Raw genomic sequence first — 17,536 nt, forward strand, 5'->3', positions numbered from 1 at the left:
GCCCCTCCCTCGCATGAGCACGTGTGAGACGTATAGAGGGGGCTGCTGCTGCTCCCTCACCCACCGCAAGTCCCCAGGCGAGCAGTGAATCAGCCTGACAATGAGGTGAGTCATTCATGAACGGCTCGGGCCGCCGACCCAGCTGGCGGGAAGCAAACGTCAGCCAGCCTCCCAGTCCTGCCCACCCCGCAACCCCCCAGTGGGATGGCTCAACCCCACGCACTGCAGATGTTGAAGAAACTGACGCGGGCGAATCAAGGCACCAAAGCTCATCTCCTCGGGCCCCCCCCCCCCCCCCTGGTTTGCAATCCATTCATCCTCCAGCCCCTTTCTCCCCTCCGGTGGCTCGTGAGTCATCACAAGATCTGTGCCCCAAGTCCAACGCCCACCTCCCCATGTCTCTCCCGATTGGTCTTCCTCAAAGTCTTGGGGGTTGGGGACTGCGGGCCTAGACCCCTGGTTGGGTGCTAGGGTTTGCTTTTGGAAGGGAGGCTGAGCCTCTCAGGACCCCCAGCTCAGGGCAGGCTGCAGCTGACTGGATCTCTGTGAGCTGGCATCCAGCTTGCTTAGAGCACCAAGACAAACAGGAGGCAGAATTGAAGGGGTTCCTGAAACTTGCTGCCTGGAGCACCTTGGGCTGGTGGTCAGGAAGGGATGGGGAGGGGGCATGAGTATTCCTTTGGTTTCTAGGGAAGTCCCACATAGTGTCTCTCTAGTACCTGACAATCTTCAAAACCTAGTAGCTTTCCCCTCTGGACTTGTGGACCTGCTCCCCCACTCACTAGCCTGTACCCCACCATCTGCCATCAATCAGCCTTTTTCTCTTGGGCTGAACCTCACCTGACTTGGACAACTGGGTCCCGTGGTGGTGTCCCTTACTGGGGCAGAATATATCATCAAAAGTCTTAAAAATGTGTAGACCCTTTGACACAACAGGTCCACCTCTCAGAATTTATCCTAAGAAAATAATTGATGTGTGCAAGGATTGAGCTACAAGAAAGTGCATTACAGCATTATTTAAAATGGTGAAAAATTTGAAATAACCCAAATGTCTATCAAAAGGCGATTGAAAAAAGAAACTGATAAAACAACATGATGGAATGCTGTGCAACCTTCAAAAATGATGTTGTAGAAGATTTGATGCCATGGGACTATTTTCATGATGCTCTACATAAAAAATTAGATTGTAAGATATTATACACTGTGATACAATTTTCCTTGAAAAAAACATGAACATGGGAAAAAGATTAGAAAAGCGTTCACCCAATTATTAACAATTATTTTCATTTAATTATGCACCTAAGAGAGATTTTATTTTCATCTTTTTACTTCTCTGATTCCCATACCACCACAACCACCCCCTCACCGAGTTTCTACATTAAGAGTTTGTGACTTTTTACAGCAGAAAAAGTAATTAATTTATTAAAAGTTTTAAAAAGCCATTTTTGGGAGTGGTAATGGAAATTAGCTGTAAATGGACATTTTTGGAGGAATTGAAAATGTTTTAAAACCGGATTATGTGATGGTTGTACAACTTGGTAAATTTACTAAAAAAAAATGTTGAATTGTATATTTAATATGGGTAAGTTTTTGTTTAAAAACTCTTAACAGAAGTCATTTGCTGGGCTGTCTTCCAACCTGATCATGAGGTCTAGAAGGGATGTGAGATAAAATACCCATTTAAATTTGAGTTTCAGATAAGAAATAATTTTTTAATATAAGGATGAAAATAAATAATATAAGTTCAAAAAGTCATGAACTTACAAGTACATATATATGTGTACATAAGTACACAAAATTATTTCTTCTTTATCTAAAATTTAAATTTAACTGTGTGAGGGGAGGGTGTAGCTCAGTAGTAGAGTGTATGCTTAACATGCCTGAGGTCCTGGGTTCAATCTCCAGTACCTCCATTAAAAAATAAAGAAATAAAAAACGAGTTACCTCTTTCCCCAAAAAATTGTTTTAAAAAATTTAACTGGGCAACCTGTTTTTTGTTTGTTTGTTTGTTTGTTTTCCTAATTTCGGCAACCCTACTCTGGAATCCTAGCTCCTGGAGGATACCTCGGGGAGAGAAACAGACCTTGGGATGGACATCTGGGCTTGCAACCCCACCTACCTCTAGGGTAATTTTACAAAGTCTGGGAGAGCGGCTTGGGGAGCCCAGGAGCTGGAAAGCCAGGTGAGAGAGGGTGGGACAGAGGTCATTTCCAGTAGAAGGTGAGTACCTTGCTCCAGGAGTGGGAGTGGCAGTAATTTTCAGCTGGCCCAGAACCCAGGAGTGGGTAACATTAAGGCTGTAGGTGACCTTCACACAGGTCCCGCACATCATGCTCCAGCAACACCGGGAGGAGTATGTCATTGCCCACAGGTCATTTTCACAGGTGAGGAAATTCTAAGAGATAAAGTAAATTTCCAAGTTCACACAGCTGGTAAGTGGCAGAGCCTCAGTCCAGGTCTAGATCTTTACCCTCTCAGGGTTGGGTCCAGTGGTTAAACTAATCAGACTTTGGGCTCTGATCACCTGTGGTCGGATCCTTTACTTCCTGGGTCTGTGGCTTTTGGCAACTTCCTTAAGTCTTCTGAGCATCAGGTCCTTTATCTTAAAAGAGAGGATAATAATAATAATTGGGGGTAAGATATAGCTCAGTGGTAGAGTGCATGCTTAGAATACACGAGGTCCTGGGTTCAGCCCCTAGTACCTCCATTAAAAAATAAGTAAATAAACCTAATTACCCTGCCCCAAAATAATAATAACAATGATAATAACAACAACAGCAGCAACAATCCGGCAGGGCACCCAGAGAGCCTGGGTTCTGCTCTGGTCTTGCCATTTACTGATGGCTTGACCTCACTGGGCCTCTGTCTCCGCATCTATAAGATGGAATACATAATCTCCATCTTGTAGAGTTGTTGTGAGAGTGATAACATATGTGACAGGGCCTTTCAGAAGGAAGTCACTCAATAAATGTTTATGAACAAAGGAGGCAAAATATATGTCAACTGAAGACAACTTGCTGGAGGGAAGCCAATTGGGCCGGTTTTGTGTGGCTGTGGTTCATGCCCTTCCACGTAGCATGTCAGTCCACTGTATCTTGTTCTCTGTTGTTTTCATGACCTCAGAGTCAAGAGAGCCTTCCAGAATCAGAGTCCAATGCTCCAATCACAGAGGGGAAACAGAGGCTCAGAGAAGGCAAATGATTTGCCTGAGTTTCCATAGGCAGAGCTGGCCTGTGTCTCCCAGGCTCCCTCCTTCATCACTGCTTCACTCTGCTTCTTGGGGCTCTGGTGTTTCCACAGGATCATAAGCTCCCAGAGGGCAGGCACATTTGCACCGTCTGTCCCCACCCCCGACATACATGCTGCTCTGAGAGAAGATACTCCGGAGGGACCTGCAGATATATGGGACGTGACCGGTCAGAGCTGTTCTTGCACTGCTGCGTTCCTATAGCCTTGACTCCTGAGCAGGCAGGCAGAAATCTGTCCAGTCCAGGAAATCCTGGGCCTCACTTCTAGGTCCCAGTAGGGTGGTGGGGGAGAGGATGGGTTTCCTTTTCAGCTGTCCCCCTGGACCTCCTGCTCTTGCTGCTAGAGGACTAGGAAGGCTCAGTGTGGGTCACTCTGGGTCCATGGGGGGAGTTGGGATGAGAAACTTTGTCCTAGGATCCCACTTCTGTCCCTCCTGGTCACCTGTCCTTTAGCAAGTAGCTAGCTGTTGTGGGAGGTACTTGGTCGATATACTGGCATCTTTTCTCTGTATTGTACCTGTATTGTACCATCAATACAGGAAAAACAAATATGGGGCATGAGAAGGGCCATATCCCAGGTCTCCGATGAGCCCCTGGGACGTGCCCTGCCAGGTGTGGGTACTTAGCTTCACACAGGAAAGAATTCAAGTGTGAGCCAAAGTTGAGTAAAGGTAGATTTATTTAGACGGATACCTACTACATAGACTGTAGGCTGTTTTAAAAGGCAAGAGAAAGGCCATGAGGTATGGGGGTTGGGTGCTCAGGTTAAAGTAAAAGTAGGTACACGCTCCATAGACAAGAGTGCAGGCCCTCTCCGAAGAGGAGGGAGCGAGAGGGGCAGCCACAAGGCAAAGCGTGGTGTTGCCAGTTTTTATGCGCTCCGTAGCTTCACATGCTAACAAGTGGGGGGACCATTCTAACTACCCTGGGGAAGGGGCTGGGATTGCCAGGAATTTGGCCACTGCCTACTCTTTGATCTTTTATGATTACCCTTGGAGCTGTCATGGTGTCTGTGGGAGTGTCATTTACCATGTTAATATTACAATGACCATATAATGAAGCTCAAGGTCTACTAGAAGTCAAATCTCCTGCCATCTTGAGCCTCAAGGCCTACTGGGAGTTGAATCTTCCACCATTTTGGTGCTAACTGCTGTCATTCCTTGAATGGCTGTGCCCTGCCCCTTTCCCTCCTGTCTCACCATGACAAAAAAGACTACCAGAATAGTCTTTATTTTTAAATAAATTCACAGCTTGTTCTAGGAGCCACAATTCTGTCTTTCCCAAAGCTTGGCCATTGCTGCATGTAGATAGTGACTTGCTCCCAATCTCTGGGCCAGGAAGGCAGGAAGTAGGAGGCCTGGGAAGGGACAGACAGTGCCAAGGGCCAGGGAAGGCTCTCAGGTGAGGAATGACTAAGGCACTCACCTCTAGCCAGGCCCGCCTTGTTTTGTTTTTGGCTTTTTTTAAGCTACAACTCTTGAACTGTTACCTCACAAAGCTGGAAAAAATCCTCTGAAGTCATGCATTCAATCATATCATTTTACAGATGAGGAAACAGATGCAGAGGGGTAGCAGCTTGCCCAGCCACTTATCTGTTGCTTTTCCCCCAAACATCACAAATAATCAAGCATGACAATATGGTGGATGCTGGCCTGAAAGCAGTTTTCTTCTGCTCCAAGCCTGGAGGAGAGGGCCATGGGAGGAAGGCAGGAAAGGGAGAGGAGGAGGCAACTTTTTCCATCCTTCCTTCTTAGCTGCATCTGTTGGACCATCAAGAAATGTCTCCAGCTAGAAGGAAGGAAATCCAGTTCAACCCTCTCATCCTACAGGTAAAGAAACAGAGGCCTACAGAGAGGAAGGGACTCGTCCAGGGTCACACAGGGAGGCCTAGGCCAAACTCGGGCATCCTGAGGGCAGTTTTCATTACACTCTGCATAACTCATTGAGTGCCTTTGCTTTGCGCCTCAGGGCACAGGAATTGTTTACCTTGAAATTAACTCTCTTCAGGCTCCTGAGCACACTGTAAACTGCCCAAGGGCAGGACTGGACCTTAAAGCATCCTGAAGGAATGAAGATCCAGCCTAAACTTTGAACCCTGCTACTATACTGGATACTGCCCCATCTGCCATCACCTCTAATGTGGGACTCACAAAGGGACAGAACTGAAAGGCACCTCAGAGAACAGAAGTCCAGTCCTGCTTCCCAGATAAGAACACCAAGGCCCAGAGAGGAAATGACTCACCCAACAGCACACCTGGGTGGAGCTGATCCTAGGACCCAGATTTTCTCACCTCCTGTCCTGTCTCTCTCTCTCTTTCTTTCTTTCCTTCTTTCTTTCTTTTCTTTCCTTCTTTCCTTCTTTCTTTCCTTCTTTCCTTCTTTCTTTCCTTCTTTCTTTCTTACTTTTCCAGTCCCCAAAATACCTAGTATTGTGCTGGTCTCATAACTTTTTAATATGCTCAATCAATTCTTGCTGAATGGACTAGAAAAAAGATGACTCTATGTACAAGTTGTCCTTGGTCATGAATAAAAGCTTTAAAGAATGCATATTTCCTTTGATAAATATCTAGTAAAATGTGTGTTGCATGAGTTTATCAGCTCAGTTCTTCCTTGTTCTCTATTATTTTCCATCTGAGGCTATATTTAGGCACAACTGGACTATGTCCACACAAAGCACTCTTTGGAGGCCAGCAGGGCCACCTAAAGTGTTGCTCCACCGGAGACCAGAACTGTGGGCTAGACTGCTATGACCAGAGCTGCGTAGAGCCTCGGGAATTCTACCCAAGGATCTGAGGATTTCCACCCCAGGAGAAATTCGAGGCAAGAGTTTGGAGGTGAGGGCATATTGGCACTGGGTGCCGGGCAATGCTAACTTTAGAGGGCATAGATGCTAGGTGAGTGGCAGGGGTGTGTGTGTAGGAGATGGGTGCTGTCTGTTAGTTCCACCGCATCCACTGATGCTGGGAACAGAGAGTAAGGTTGCTCTCTGTCCTGCTCCAAGAATTCACCACTCCTCATTCCTCTCCCCAGCCCTGATGCCTCCTTCTCAAAGTCCAATGGTGCTGCCAACCTGTCATGCTATAGGTTAATGCCTGGCTCCCCTCCAAGATCAATTTCCTTTTATCAAGAGGTCAAATTAACCCCTGGGTCCCAGGGTCAGAAGATCTCCTGTCAGCTACTAGATCCCACCTGCAGGCTCATTCTACATTGGGGAACTGAGGCAGTAACTAAGGAGACAACCCCATGACCCTTGTTTCCATGGTGAGTGGTCCTGGCAAGGGCTTCCCTTAGGGACTCATAACAAAAGACAGATTTATTCTCTGTGAGGGGTTCTAAGGTCCTTAAAGGCAGTTTCATCTCCATGCTCCCAGCATGGACCCAAGAAACATATGTAGAATGAATGTGGAATAGTTCAATCTCCACTTACCTGGAAAGAGAAAATCTGAGGGCTCATCAGGACCCCGTATGGTGAATTCTCCTAACTTCTGGTGCATCTGGCCATGTGGGTACTGAGGTGATGATCTCAGAAAACTCTGAGAAGAAGAAGGCTAGAGTGCTGAGCTTGGGAGCCTAGCTCCCCAGTGCCCTGTTCCTATTGTTTGGGGGACAGACAGAGAGACCTGGGTTTGAATTTCAGTCCTCATTTGCATGAGCTCTGTGACTCTGGGCAAGTTATTTAGCTTCTCTGAGCCTCAGTTCCTTCATTGGTGGAATGGGAAGTGCCTGGCCACTGGCATATTGACATCTCTCAAGCCGGATGGGGAGATTCTGCCCCATGTTCTGAGTTCTTGAGAGAAGCAATTCCAGAGTCTTCAGTGTACCCAAGCCTTTACTGAGTATCTGCTATGTGCAAGGTGATGTGCTAGGTGCTGGAAAGGCAAAAAGAAATATGATCTTATTGCTTTTCTCCAGTGGCTCATACTCTGCTTGGGGAGGCAAAACATAAGCACTGAAAAAGAAAAATGCCAGCCCAACCCAACCACCCAAGAGCCGTCATAAGGTTGTACAAGAATAGCAGCAAATGGGTGGCACCACGATTATAGGATAAAGGTAAGACGACTATGGTCCTGGAGTGACATGGGATGACTTTTTGGGGGTGGCCTTTCTGCTCAGAATCCACTGCCAAAAAGCATTCATCTTGGCTTAAATATTTAACACTCACTGGGGAAGAGATGGACACTAGCCCAATAATGCCATATATAGATGCATATTGGCAAGTGGTTATCAGGGCCAATTAAAGCATATGTAATAAGGGGATATAGTTTCATTGAAGGATCAAGGAGGGCTTCTCACAGGAAGTGATATTTAATTGAGCTCTTTGGATGGATGAGTAAGAGCCCAGCAAAGAGAAGAGGGGAAGGGAGTATTCCAGAAAAAAGAAAAAAGAAAAACCCAGCCTATGCAAAGGCCCTGGGGAACAAGGGACACACTGTTCAAAGACAAGAGAGACAGTCACAATGGCTGGAGAGCTAAGGAGAGAGAGGTGAGGTGGGACCAGATTATGTAGAAGCTTCTAGGCTTTTTTTTTCTTCTAAGTATGAGGAAAGGACCAGCTGCAGCACAATCCCCTGGGATAATTACTAAAAATGAAGATTTCTGGGCCTAGCCCCACTGAAAAACAGGCTCTGTCAGTGGGGTCCAGGAATCCACATTTTGAATACATTCCTTAGGGAATTTGTAAGTACCCTGAAGTTTGAAAACCACTTTTCTGGGCCAGATACAGATTGGAATGGTTTTAAGCCCTCCCTTGATTAGATTTATATTCTGAAACTTATTCTTGCTTTGGGAGAAGGCTGGAATATATGAAGTGGGCTAGTTGGGGAGGCAGCTGCAGTATTTCAGGTGAGGGGTGGTTTGGCTGCAAAGGGTGGGGATGGAGATGGGTGGGAGAAGACTGATTTATGAGCTACTTTGTAGGAAAACCTTTATGATTTATTATAGAAACGTTTATATATCCACTTTTTCTAAGGAGATAAGTAACATATGATAGTTGCAAAATTTCAGATACACAGAAAAAAAGAAAAAGAAGAAAGCGAAGGTAAATATTTTGGTATATATTTTAATGGGCTTTTTTTTTTTTCCGCAAGAGGACATAATTAGGTTTATCTATTTTTATTTATTTATTTTTCATGCAGGTATTGGGGATTGAACCCAGGACCTCTAGGCATGCTAGGCATGCACTCTACCACTTGAGCTATATACTCTCCCCATAATAGGCTTTTTAATATACATACATATTCAGACATATGAATCTAGTTTTTTGTCATTTACAATAATGGAACAATTCTGTGGTACTTGTCTCCTGATTTTCAAGAAAACAATATATCATGAGTATCTTTTCAGGTCAACATAGACTTATAATCATTTTTAATGTCTAGATAGTATTCCACTGAATGGATGTGCCCTAGTTTATTTGCCAATCCCCTACTGATGAATATTTAGGTTGTTTCCAATTCTTCACATCATTATAAGCAATCTCTTTTCTTCTATTTTCCTTCTATTCATTCTATTCATTTTTCCTTTCTATTCGTTTTTTCTTTCCTTCCTTTCATTCATTTTTCTACTTTGCTTCTATTCATTTTTTTTCTTTTTCTTTTTTTAAATTGAAGTTGAGTTGATTTACAATGTTGTGTTAGTTTCTGGTTAAACTCATTTTTGAACACAACAATGTTTATTCCCTTAGAATACATTTTCATTAGTGGAATTACTGGGTCACTGACAAGCCGTCTAGGTTCTATCACACATACTCATATTATCTCCTAAGGGGAGTTGTAGAAGGGGATGGCACCGAAGCCAGGGACCGGAAGTCTTCCTTTTTAAGGCCTTGGAGTATTACAACCGTACCCTGGCCTTTCCCAGTTTTTGTTTTTGTTTTTCCCTCCCCCTTGGCACAGATTTAGTTTGTGCGGTCGGAGCTGGCGGGTTCGAGACCTGTCCGAGCCCCAGTCTGGCCCCTTAGCCAGGGCCTCTACGGTCCTCCCAGTCCCTAGGAATCCATCCCCAGGTCCCCTCCCCCACCGCGGGAGGGTGTGTTAGGGAGAAGCTTAGGCAGGCAACGATTGCACCATCTATGGTTTGAAAAGGAAGTCGAGGAAGCGCAGGGTGGAAAATCGTGTGTCCCAAAGGCCAAGCCACCAGCAGCAGATCCATGCCCCTGCAGCGCTCCTTCCACCTCCACTCGCAAGGCTCCGATCCTTGCCTTCTTCCCCCTCCCAGCCCAACCCTTTCCTGGGTACCGGCCCTTTAAGAAGCTGTCACTGTGGAGCTGTTGGCCCCGCCCGGCGGGGAGGGCCAAGAAGGAGGGGAGGGGTTGGTGGTGGCTGAAGCCGAATCGGGGGGGGGCCTGGGTCTATTTTTAGCTCCGGGTCGGGTCACGTGACAGGAGTGACGTCTCCGAATGTTGTTGTTGGTGGCGGCGGCGAGCGGAGCCGGAGGAGCCGCCGCAAAGATGGAGGAGCCGTCGAGGAGGCGCTGCCGCTGCTGCCGCCGCCGCTGCTGCCGCCGCCGCCCGCGAAGCCGGAGCTCGAGCCGCAGGGGGTGAGCGCGCCGCACCACCCCCGATCCCATCTCCCCTGGTCCCCGGGACGCGACGCGGCGCCCCCTCCTCCTGCCGTCGCTGCCCGCGGGCTCCCCGCGCGCGCGCCGCGCTCCGCGCCCCTCTTTCTTCCTCCCGGCGCCCGGGTGCCAGCCAGCTCCCCTCGGGAGCATCGCCAGCCCGGGAGCCGGACCTCGGGGTTACTGCGCGCTCCCCTCCCCGCTCCTCCCAAGCAGGGGCGACTTCCCTGCAGGTAAGGGAGGGGCCCATCTTCCCGCGACCCACACCCCCAAATGGCCGGGAGACCGGCCGGGGCTGTCTGATTTGTCCTTTCCCTGGCGGCGTATGGTGCGTTGCAGAGCGGTTTGAGCCCTGCACCGGGATTCTGTGCAGACCCCTCTTCGCTGGACACCCTTTCTCGGTACTCTGAGGTGAGGGGCGCTGCCCACCCACAGCGCTTCTACCCATACCTCAGAACGCATCCTTGATTTCGTGTCCTTGGCTTCCGTGCCTGAGGAGGGGGGCCTGCGGGCCCACCTTACTCCTCTCTCCCAGCATTCTCACCCCCTCCCCCTTGAGGCGTTACTGCGTTTGTTCCCACTCTTCTCCTGTCTGACACCCTGGGGCCACAGAGAGCCAGGAGATGAAAGCTCCCCCCTTCTTCTCTGGGGTGGGTGCCCCCCATTTTTCATCCTGGGTTTGTATCTAATGGAGGGAGGGACAGTGTGCCTTTTAACTTTGGGGAGACTGCTTCCCTACCCCACCCTTCTCTGGGGCCCTGGGGAAGATGAGAACTGGCTGGGTGATAAGTAATTAACCTGGGAGTCTGGTGGGGTGGTGGGGGAGAAGAGGCAAAGGTGGGAGTGCCCCATTTGGGGGAGAAGGTGACCACCTGATTCCCCTCCCCATCCCCCCCAGTAGCCTTCTGAGATGAAGTGTGTCCCTAAAGAGGAAGAGTACCAGCTTCAGTTGCTTTTGGGGATGCTCAAGAGACCTACCACTCTGACAGTGACCACTGTGCTTCTGGGGCCTGGAATTAGCTTTGGCCATGAGGGTGATGACGGTGGTGACTGGGTTCAGGGTCCAGCTGGGAGGGGAGGATGGAGCCAGATCATGGGAACAAAAGGAGGCAGGGAATAGGAGATCCAGGAGTCTTGGCCAGAAGGACCCCTGACCGGACTGCTTTGTAGGACTAGAGCCTGGGGCTGGGTGTTGCCCTGAGCCTCCTCAGGTTCAGAGAATGTAGGCAGGGAGGGAGGGTCTCAATCCCAGTTCCAGGCACCGGGACCCCTGAGCTGGCTGTTGAGATGCTGGGTTGGGCTGGGGATGGTGGGTGAGCCATGTTGGGGGCTGCCTGCTTTTTCATTTCAGTCTTCCCTCCACCCTCTCTCTCCTAAACACAAATCTTGGGGATCTCTTGGTTTGTCTCCTGCCCCTTCTCTTGAATCCTCTCTTTGCTCTGTCTCCCCTTGGACTTGGATCTGGGCTATGTCCAGACAAGGCAGGCAAGGGTCTCTGAGTTAGAGGGGTGGGCCCCCAGCATCTCCACTCTGTCCTGGGAGTGTATGCATACCAGAGGCCAGGATGAGAGATACCAGGTGCAATTTACTTGGGGGCAAGGATAGAGGACACGTTAGCTCTGTGCCTGCCTCCCCTTCCTCCCCAGTATATCTTCCTCTGTGGCTGGATTGAGTAATTTGAAGAGGGGGGGGGCAGCAGTATCACATGCCCCACCCACTCCAAGTAGCTGCAGAGACAAAGGTTTGCTTTCCCTTCCCTAGGGGTGGCATCTTAGCTGTGTGCTTAGAAATGGGGCCTGGGGATGGGGGGGTGCGGGGCGGGTAGTTTGTGTTTCTGAAGGGGGGAGGGGGCATCAGCTATAGGAGCTGGGGGGAGTGCAGTTGGTGCTGAAGTACCAGCTGCTCTTTAATAATTAATTCTTCCTACTCACATCCCTTTGAGGAGGGATGTCTGGAACACGGCATCAGGCTCAGCCAGCCTGCTAGAGGACGCACTCCTGTTGGTAGGGGGTGGGGGAGAGACTGCGGGGGGGGGGGGGGCGGTTCTTGGCATTTTTGGAGCACTGTCGCTTGCTCATGAATGAAAACCTGATGCAGCCCTTGAGGGGGCCTATTGTAGCCGACTTCGGCTAATTAAACTTTCTCTGCCTTTCTTCTTCCCTACCCCACCTCACCCCAGCCCCCACCCCCTACCCCAGCCCTTTCTTGAATGGGGACCCTGTCTGGTAGTGCTGGGAGGGGGTATCATTCTGCCTGAGGTTTTAGGGCAAACAGACCCAGTCTTCTGCCCTCTGCCTGCGCCCGTCCCTCCCTCCCCTCTCACCCCCCCCCCTTTTTTTTTTCTAGAAATAGCAGCCTCCTCCATCTGGCTTGTACAGATGCCTGGAGCTGCGTCTGAGCAGACAAACAGAAATGGGCCGATTGCAAAAATGAATTTGTCAGCCTGGTGCCTTTTTTCCTCCCCTGTTGCCCTCCTCCCTCCCTTAATTTGGGGCCTGGACATCCAAGTCAGCCACCTGTTCTGGGTCTGATCATTCCAGGCTTCTGGTGGAAGGTGCCTTCTTGGGGGAAGGCACAAGGCGCTGGAAGCTTTTGGAGGCTGGGGAAAGTGATCAGCCGTAGCCAGGGTCAGAAGGGGTCAAGATGAGAGTTCCTATGTGCCTTGGGATGGGCTGTCTGTACTTGTAGCTTTCTGATGAAGTTTTGGGGACACATCTCAGATTGTGAGCAATCTCAGGCTCACAGAATTTGGTTCAGACAGCTTACCTGGCTGCCTTGACCTGGGGAGGGGACCCTGGCCTTGGTGCTCAGGACTTCGGCCTGCCTCTACCAGGGCCAGACAGAGCTAGTGTATTCCTGGCAGGGGGTTGCCTGAGGGTACTGGATTCTAGGTTCCTGAGAGGCCCTCAGAATTCCAAGGGTGTTGTCTGAGGTACAAGCTACCTGCAGGGCAGCATCGTGAACTTGTGGCCTTTGGGGCATTACATCCTCCATGCCTCCCTCCCTCCCTTGTCTGCCCTTCTCCTCCCATCCTCTGCCAGAGGTTTTATTGCTGGTGATTGAGGTGGGGGTGCCCCCCCTGGGGTGTTTGCCCATCTACCCTGGCTTGGCCATGAGCTTGTAGGGTGAGATGCAACTGGTTTCCATCATTCCTTGTCCTCCTGTCCCGGCTGGATGTGGGAGATGGGTTTGGATCCTGGACTGGGGCAGAGGTCTGGCTGGAAGAAGGAGTTCACAGCAAGTGGGGACAGGGCCCTGCGGTCTGCCTACTTGTGATGTCACGGAAGCCAAGCTGCTCACTGGTTTGGCATCCAGGTGCCAGGAGCTGCACAGCTCTTGGTCCCTGACTGCCCACCAAGACACTCATGTAACAATGGTCAGCAGGAAGTTTCTCTGGCAGAGAGGGGGACCAAACAGCTAAGATTTTAACTATCTAGCTGCCCCTTTCCCACTTCATGTCCTACACCAGACAAGAATCTACACCTGTCCTGATCAGGCCACGAATGCTGCTTTGTTTCCCAGGGAGGTTCCTGTTCGCTCAGGAGGCTTGATGAGGGTGTTGGTAGATGCTCTCCACAGGAGGCCCGGGGGTCTGGCCACATCCTGCAGGGTGAGCAGGAGTGGAGCCGCAGGGAGTTCTGAGCCCATTGGGAGTTCTAGGAGCTCCTCCCTTTCTCTTCTCCCTAGGGGGTGAAGATTCTGGGGGCTCTGGGCTGATCTTAACAGTTTTTGTACCACGGAGGCTCTGCCCCTTCTGAGCGCCCTGCTGTGGAGCTGCCTTTCACTAAGGAGATGGGCTGGGTCACTCAGGCTGCTGGGAATCGTGGGAATTTCTGAACTTGTGTTCCCCAGCCCACGGGAAAGGGTGTGAGCAGAACTGGGCGCCAGCCCCGGGGTGGGCATGGGCTGAGCTGCCTGCCCACGTGGGCCCTGCCAGGGCACCAACAGCCCCACCTGCCACATTCCTGAGCTTGGCCCCAGCCCTGCGCAACCTCTTTTGTCCTTGCCCCACACCAGTCCCTGCTGGGAGCAGCCAGGCCCCTTCACTCTGCCTCCTCCCACCTCCTCATCTGAGTGCACCTCTCTCCAGCTAGAGTCCAAACTGTGTGGGTGAGCGCAGGGGGCAGCAGGTCTAGGTAGACTTGACATCTTCCTAGTGTGTACCCAGTGTACTTGTTTGCACGTGTCTGTGTTCATTCTTGTGTCCCTGCCACGACTGTCTCCTGGGCTCCTCAGCTCCAAGTGGACCCCATGCTTGAGAATCCTTGATGAGAAGGTAAAGCTTATTGAGAATTAATCCTGCCAGTAGGTGGGCTGTCCAAGGCGCAGAGCTGATGGCCTGTTCCCAGCCTGGGGAGCAGAGTTAGGGCTTAAACATCAAGTTCCTCTAGGCCTCATCTGATGGCTTCCTTCTACCTCAATTTCACTGGGTGTTGAAGTGCCTGCCTTCATTTGGAAGAAAATGCATGAGATCATGTCTAGGGTGGATCATGGACTGTTTAGGGATGGGCCCAGGTGGGTGCGTGCGTAGTGTCTGAGGCTTGAGGACTAGATGTGGGGCTGGAGGGGGCTGGGGAGCTGAAGGAGTAGGGGCAGGTTGGCAAGCTCATGGCCCTGTAATACAGGGACATCCTCTGTTACTGTATTGGCCTCAGCAGGCCTTTTGGTGCCTTTGTGCAAACTGGAAAATGGCATCCATTATTCTGGGTGGATTCAGCCTGTGTAGCTTGGCAGGCAGAGCATGGGCTGGAATTCAGACCTTGTTGCACAGGGCACAACCTATACAACACACACAAGGCCCTGGGCTTGGGCCTTGGACCCCCCATCCAGAGGGCACCGGATGTGAAATGAATGTCTCTGTCTTTTGAAATTCTTGGAAACAGCATGGTTAATGGGTAGAGGAAGAGTGGTTGTTACCCTCTTTCCCTGACCTGTTGTTGACTGGGGGAGGCCAAGACAGAAGCACATCACATTTCCAGAGTTGGACGGATCAGGGAGTAGGGAGGTGAGAGTCCTAGCTCAGGCTGCTGGGGCTGGGATACCAATTTCTCCCTTAACTTCTGCAAGGGACTCCAGATCAGCCCTGCCTCTCCCCATGGCCCAGGCCAGAGTTCAAAAGCCTCCCTGCACTTTCTCCTTTGGTGCACACCCGTCCCATGTCAGGCACACCTGGGAGTCTATGAGGTCTCCCTATGCGGCAGTGGACGTTGTCACCTGAAGAGGAGTTTCTTTGGGTGTGACTCTTGTAGCCATTTCCCTCCCCTTGAGCGCTGGCAGTCTCACCAATTAGAAAGAGAAGAAACCAGGGTCTGCCCATTCTCTCTGTGCCCCTGGGCAGGTGTCCCTCCCCCATTCCCTGGGTGTAAACTGACAAGCCCCAGGTCTCCTTCGACGCTCAGATTCCTGAGTCGGGGACCTCTAACCCTGCTCCATTTCTCCCCAGGGATGCCGTTCTGAGTGCCTGACTGCCTCGCCCCGAAGGATGGCCTCGGATGGGCATTAGAGGCACCACGGCCCCGGGCTCCTGTCCCGTCCGTCTGTCTGTTATCGTCTGTCTCTCTTGACATCAACGCAGCTCCACCCCCTCCCGTCCCAGCCCCCAACGCCAGCTTCCTGCGGGCCCAGAGCCGGCATGAACTCTCCCACCGAGTCGGGTAAGAGCTGGGAGGCTGGAGAAGGCACGTGGGGTGGCTTTGTATGTAATGGACTGTATATGGGTTTCCAGCCCTGGCCAGCTGACCTGAGCTGTAAGGGACGAGGGGGTCAGGAGTGGAGAAGCATCGTGAGAAAAGGACAGAGGCAAACCTGAAGTGGTTGACCACGGGGTAGACCTGGGAACTGAAGGGTCGATGGGACTGTCCAGTCTGGCCCTGGGAGGGCATGGGTCCAACTGTGTCCTCATGCCTGCCGTCTCAATGCAAGGGACTTCAGTTCCACACCACCCTTCCCTGTTTGCCGACGCAGGCAGGGCTGAGAGGGAGGTGTGTTCCTGAGCCTCTCTGGGCGGTCTGGGGATGATGTTGGACGAAGTCCCCTACAATAGCGGAAAGCCCAGCTTCCTTTCTGTGGTGACATGCTCTTCATGGTGGAGTGTTCCTCTGTGTTCCGTACTTTTTTCTTACTGGAGGTTTGCAGGGCTTTTGGGCTTGTTGGGATGTGTGGTATTGGGATGGGGGTGCCATGATGTGGTGGCAGAAGAGACTTGGCTCTCTCCTTTGAGTCCAGGTGGATATACCCTGGACATGGTAGATTCCTAATTAGGGGTCTCCGATCCTGAGATTTCCTATTCCCCCTCTGCTCCTAGGAGCCTGCCTAGTGCTGCCAGAAATAGTCTATGGGTGGGACTCCAGGCAGCTTTGTGTACGGGTGGATCTGGGCGTGTGCCTATGAGGATGTGTCCAAGTGGCCTGAGCTGGACCCTCAAGGAGTTTCACAGAAGGGTCACAGGTCAGTGTGGTCAGAGTAATAACTGTCTTCTCTCCTTGGCTGTCTCCTTCTGCACAGACTTCAAGGGTCAGAGTCCATCTTCCTCAACTTTAATCCGCCACAGCCTATCCTATCCCTTACATCTTTTTCTGCAGGGGTGGAGCATAGAGCTCCTTTTTTTGAGAGATGAAAACCCATTTGCATACTTACCTGGCAGGGGAGATACCATGGTCATGAGGGTGGTTTTCCCAGGGCGAGCCTTATCCTTTGCACTCCGGATGTGCTGACCCCTGCGATTTCCCCAAATGTGGGGAACTCAACTGCATAATTTGTGGTGGTGGGGGACTGTGTTCACGCTCTCCCCTGAGAAAAAAAAAGAAAACCCATTTGCAGGATGGTACCGAAGCAGCATCAGGGAGGCATCCAGGCCCCCTCCCATCTCATCCCCCATCACTGCTGCTGGAGGTCCCTGACCAGGGGCCCAGGGCTTCCAGCAAATTCAGGGAAGCAGAAAGCTTGCGGGATTGGTTGGCTTTGTGACATTTGTTTTGGTCAAGGCTGTGCCCCCTCTTCTTTCCCTTTCAACATGACATACTCTGGGCACAGACAAAGTAGAGTGCCAGCTGCAGAAGGCTGGCTCCTGAGACTCACCAGGTCAGCTTTGTGGTTGGGCTGCCCTCCTGCAGGATTTGTGGTTCTCCCTCAGGTCCTCCCTCTTCTGCCTCGCCTTCATTCCCCCTGCAGGAGCTGTGCCGAGTATTAGACTGGGAGAGGTCTGTGTGACCCTGGTACTGGAGGGTGGGCAGCCAAGCCCTGACTTCTTGCTTCCTCCTCTGAGGCTGGGCTGACAAAGGGAAAGGAGGCCTGGTGGGTTGTCATGAGTCCCTTGGCCATCTCAGCTGGACACTGCCCCTCACAGGGTCGGTTGTGCCCGGCAGGAGTGCCCACCGCTCCTTTCCTCTGAGCTGCTACGCTGACCTGTCCAGGTGCCAGCTCCAGTCACACCGAGCCTGGGGTCTAACCCGTGGCCAAGGGAGCAGGAGCTGCCCAGAGACATCTGTTTGTTGGTGGCTTGGGAAGGACATTTTCTAGCTTTGGGATTTTATTCCCTTACAATGAAAGGCTGAGATAATCAACCTTGGATAGATGCCTTTCCATATGCTGGTGGTCCAAGTCCCCCTTGTAGCCACTCGTGCCAGGACTGGTGGGAGCTGGACGTGTCCATCAGCGCTGAGCCTGGGCAGGAAGGGCTTCCAGTGTGGGGGGTGGGGGGGAGTGGGGGAGGGGAGGCTATAGACTTGGCCACG

The 17,536-nt window shown here is 51.2% G+C and overlaps 1 protein-coding gene and 1 non-coding gene across 8 annotated transcripts in view; both read left to right on the plus strand.

Moving 5' to 3' along the window:
- Positions 1-9,626: 9,626 nt before the first annotated feature.
- HDAC5 (histone deacetylase 5) overlaps positions 9,627-17,536 on the plus strand; it is a 34,669-nt gene continuing 26,759 nt past the window's right edge. For 4 of the 7 annotated variants that reach the window (XM_074343326.1, XM_074343328.1, XM_074343327.1 and 1 more), the window contains exons 1-2: positions 9,627-9,785; positions 15,247-15,457. In XM_074343326.1, the coding sequence (XP_074199427.1) occupies positions 15,436-15,457 (22 nt within the window). In that variant the 5' untranslated portion in view covers positions 9,627-9,785; positions 15,247-15,435. Of the gene's footprint in view, positions 9,786-15,246; positions 15,458-16,175; positions 16,251-17,536 lie in introns of those variants that run through there. The other 3 variants (XM_045520026.2, XM_010959543.3, XM_074343330.1) reach the window with 2 other exon arrangements.
- Positions 16,432-16,595, plus strand: LOC123618207 (U1 spliceosomal RNA). The gene has a single exon (XR_006726618.1). It is a non-coding gene; the product is annotated as a U1 spliceosomal RNA (small nuclear RNA).

Source organism: Camelus bactrianus, chromosome 16 (assembly GCF_048773025.1).
Source record: "Camelus bactrianus isolate YW-2024 breed Bactrian camel chromosome 16, ASM4877302v1, whole genome shotgun sequence".
Taxonomy (NCBI): Eukaryota; Metazoa; Chordata; class Mammalia; order Artiodactyla; family Camelidae; genus Camelus; species Camelus bactrianus.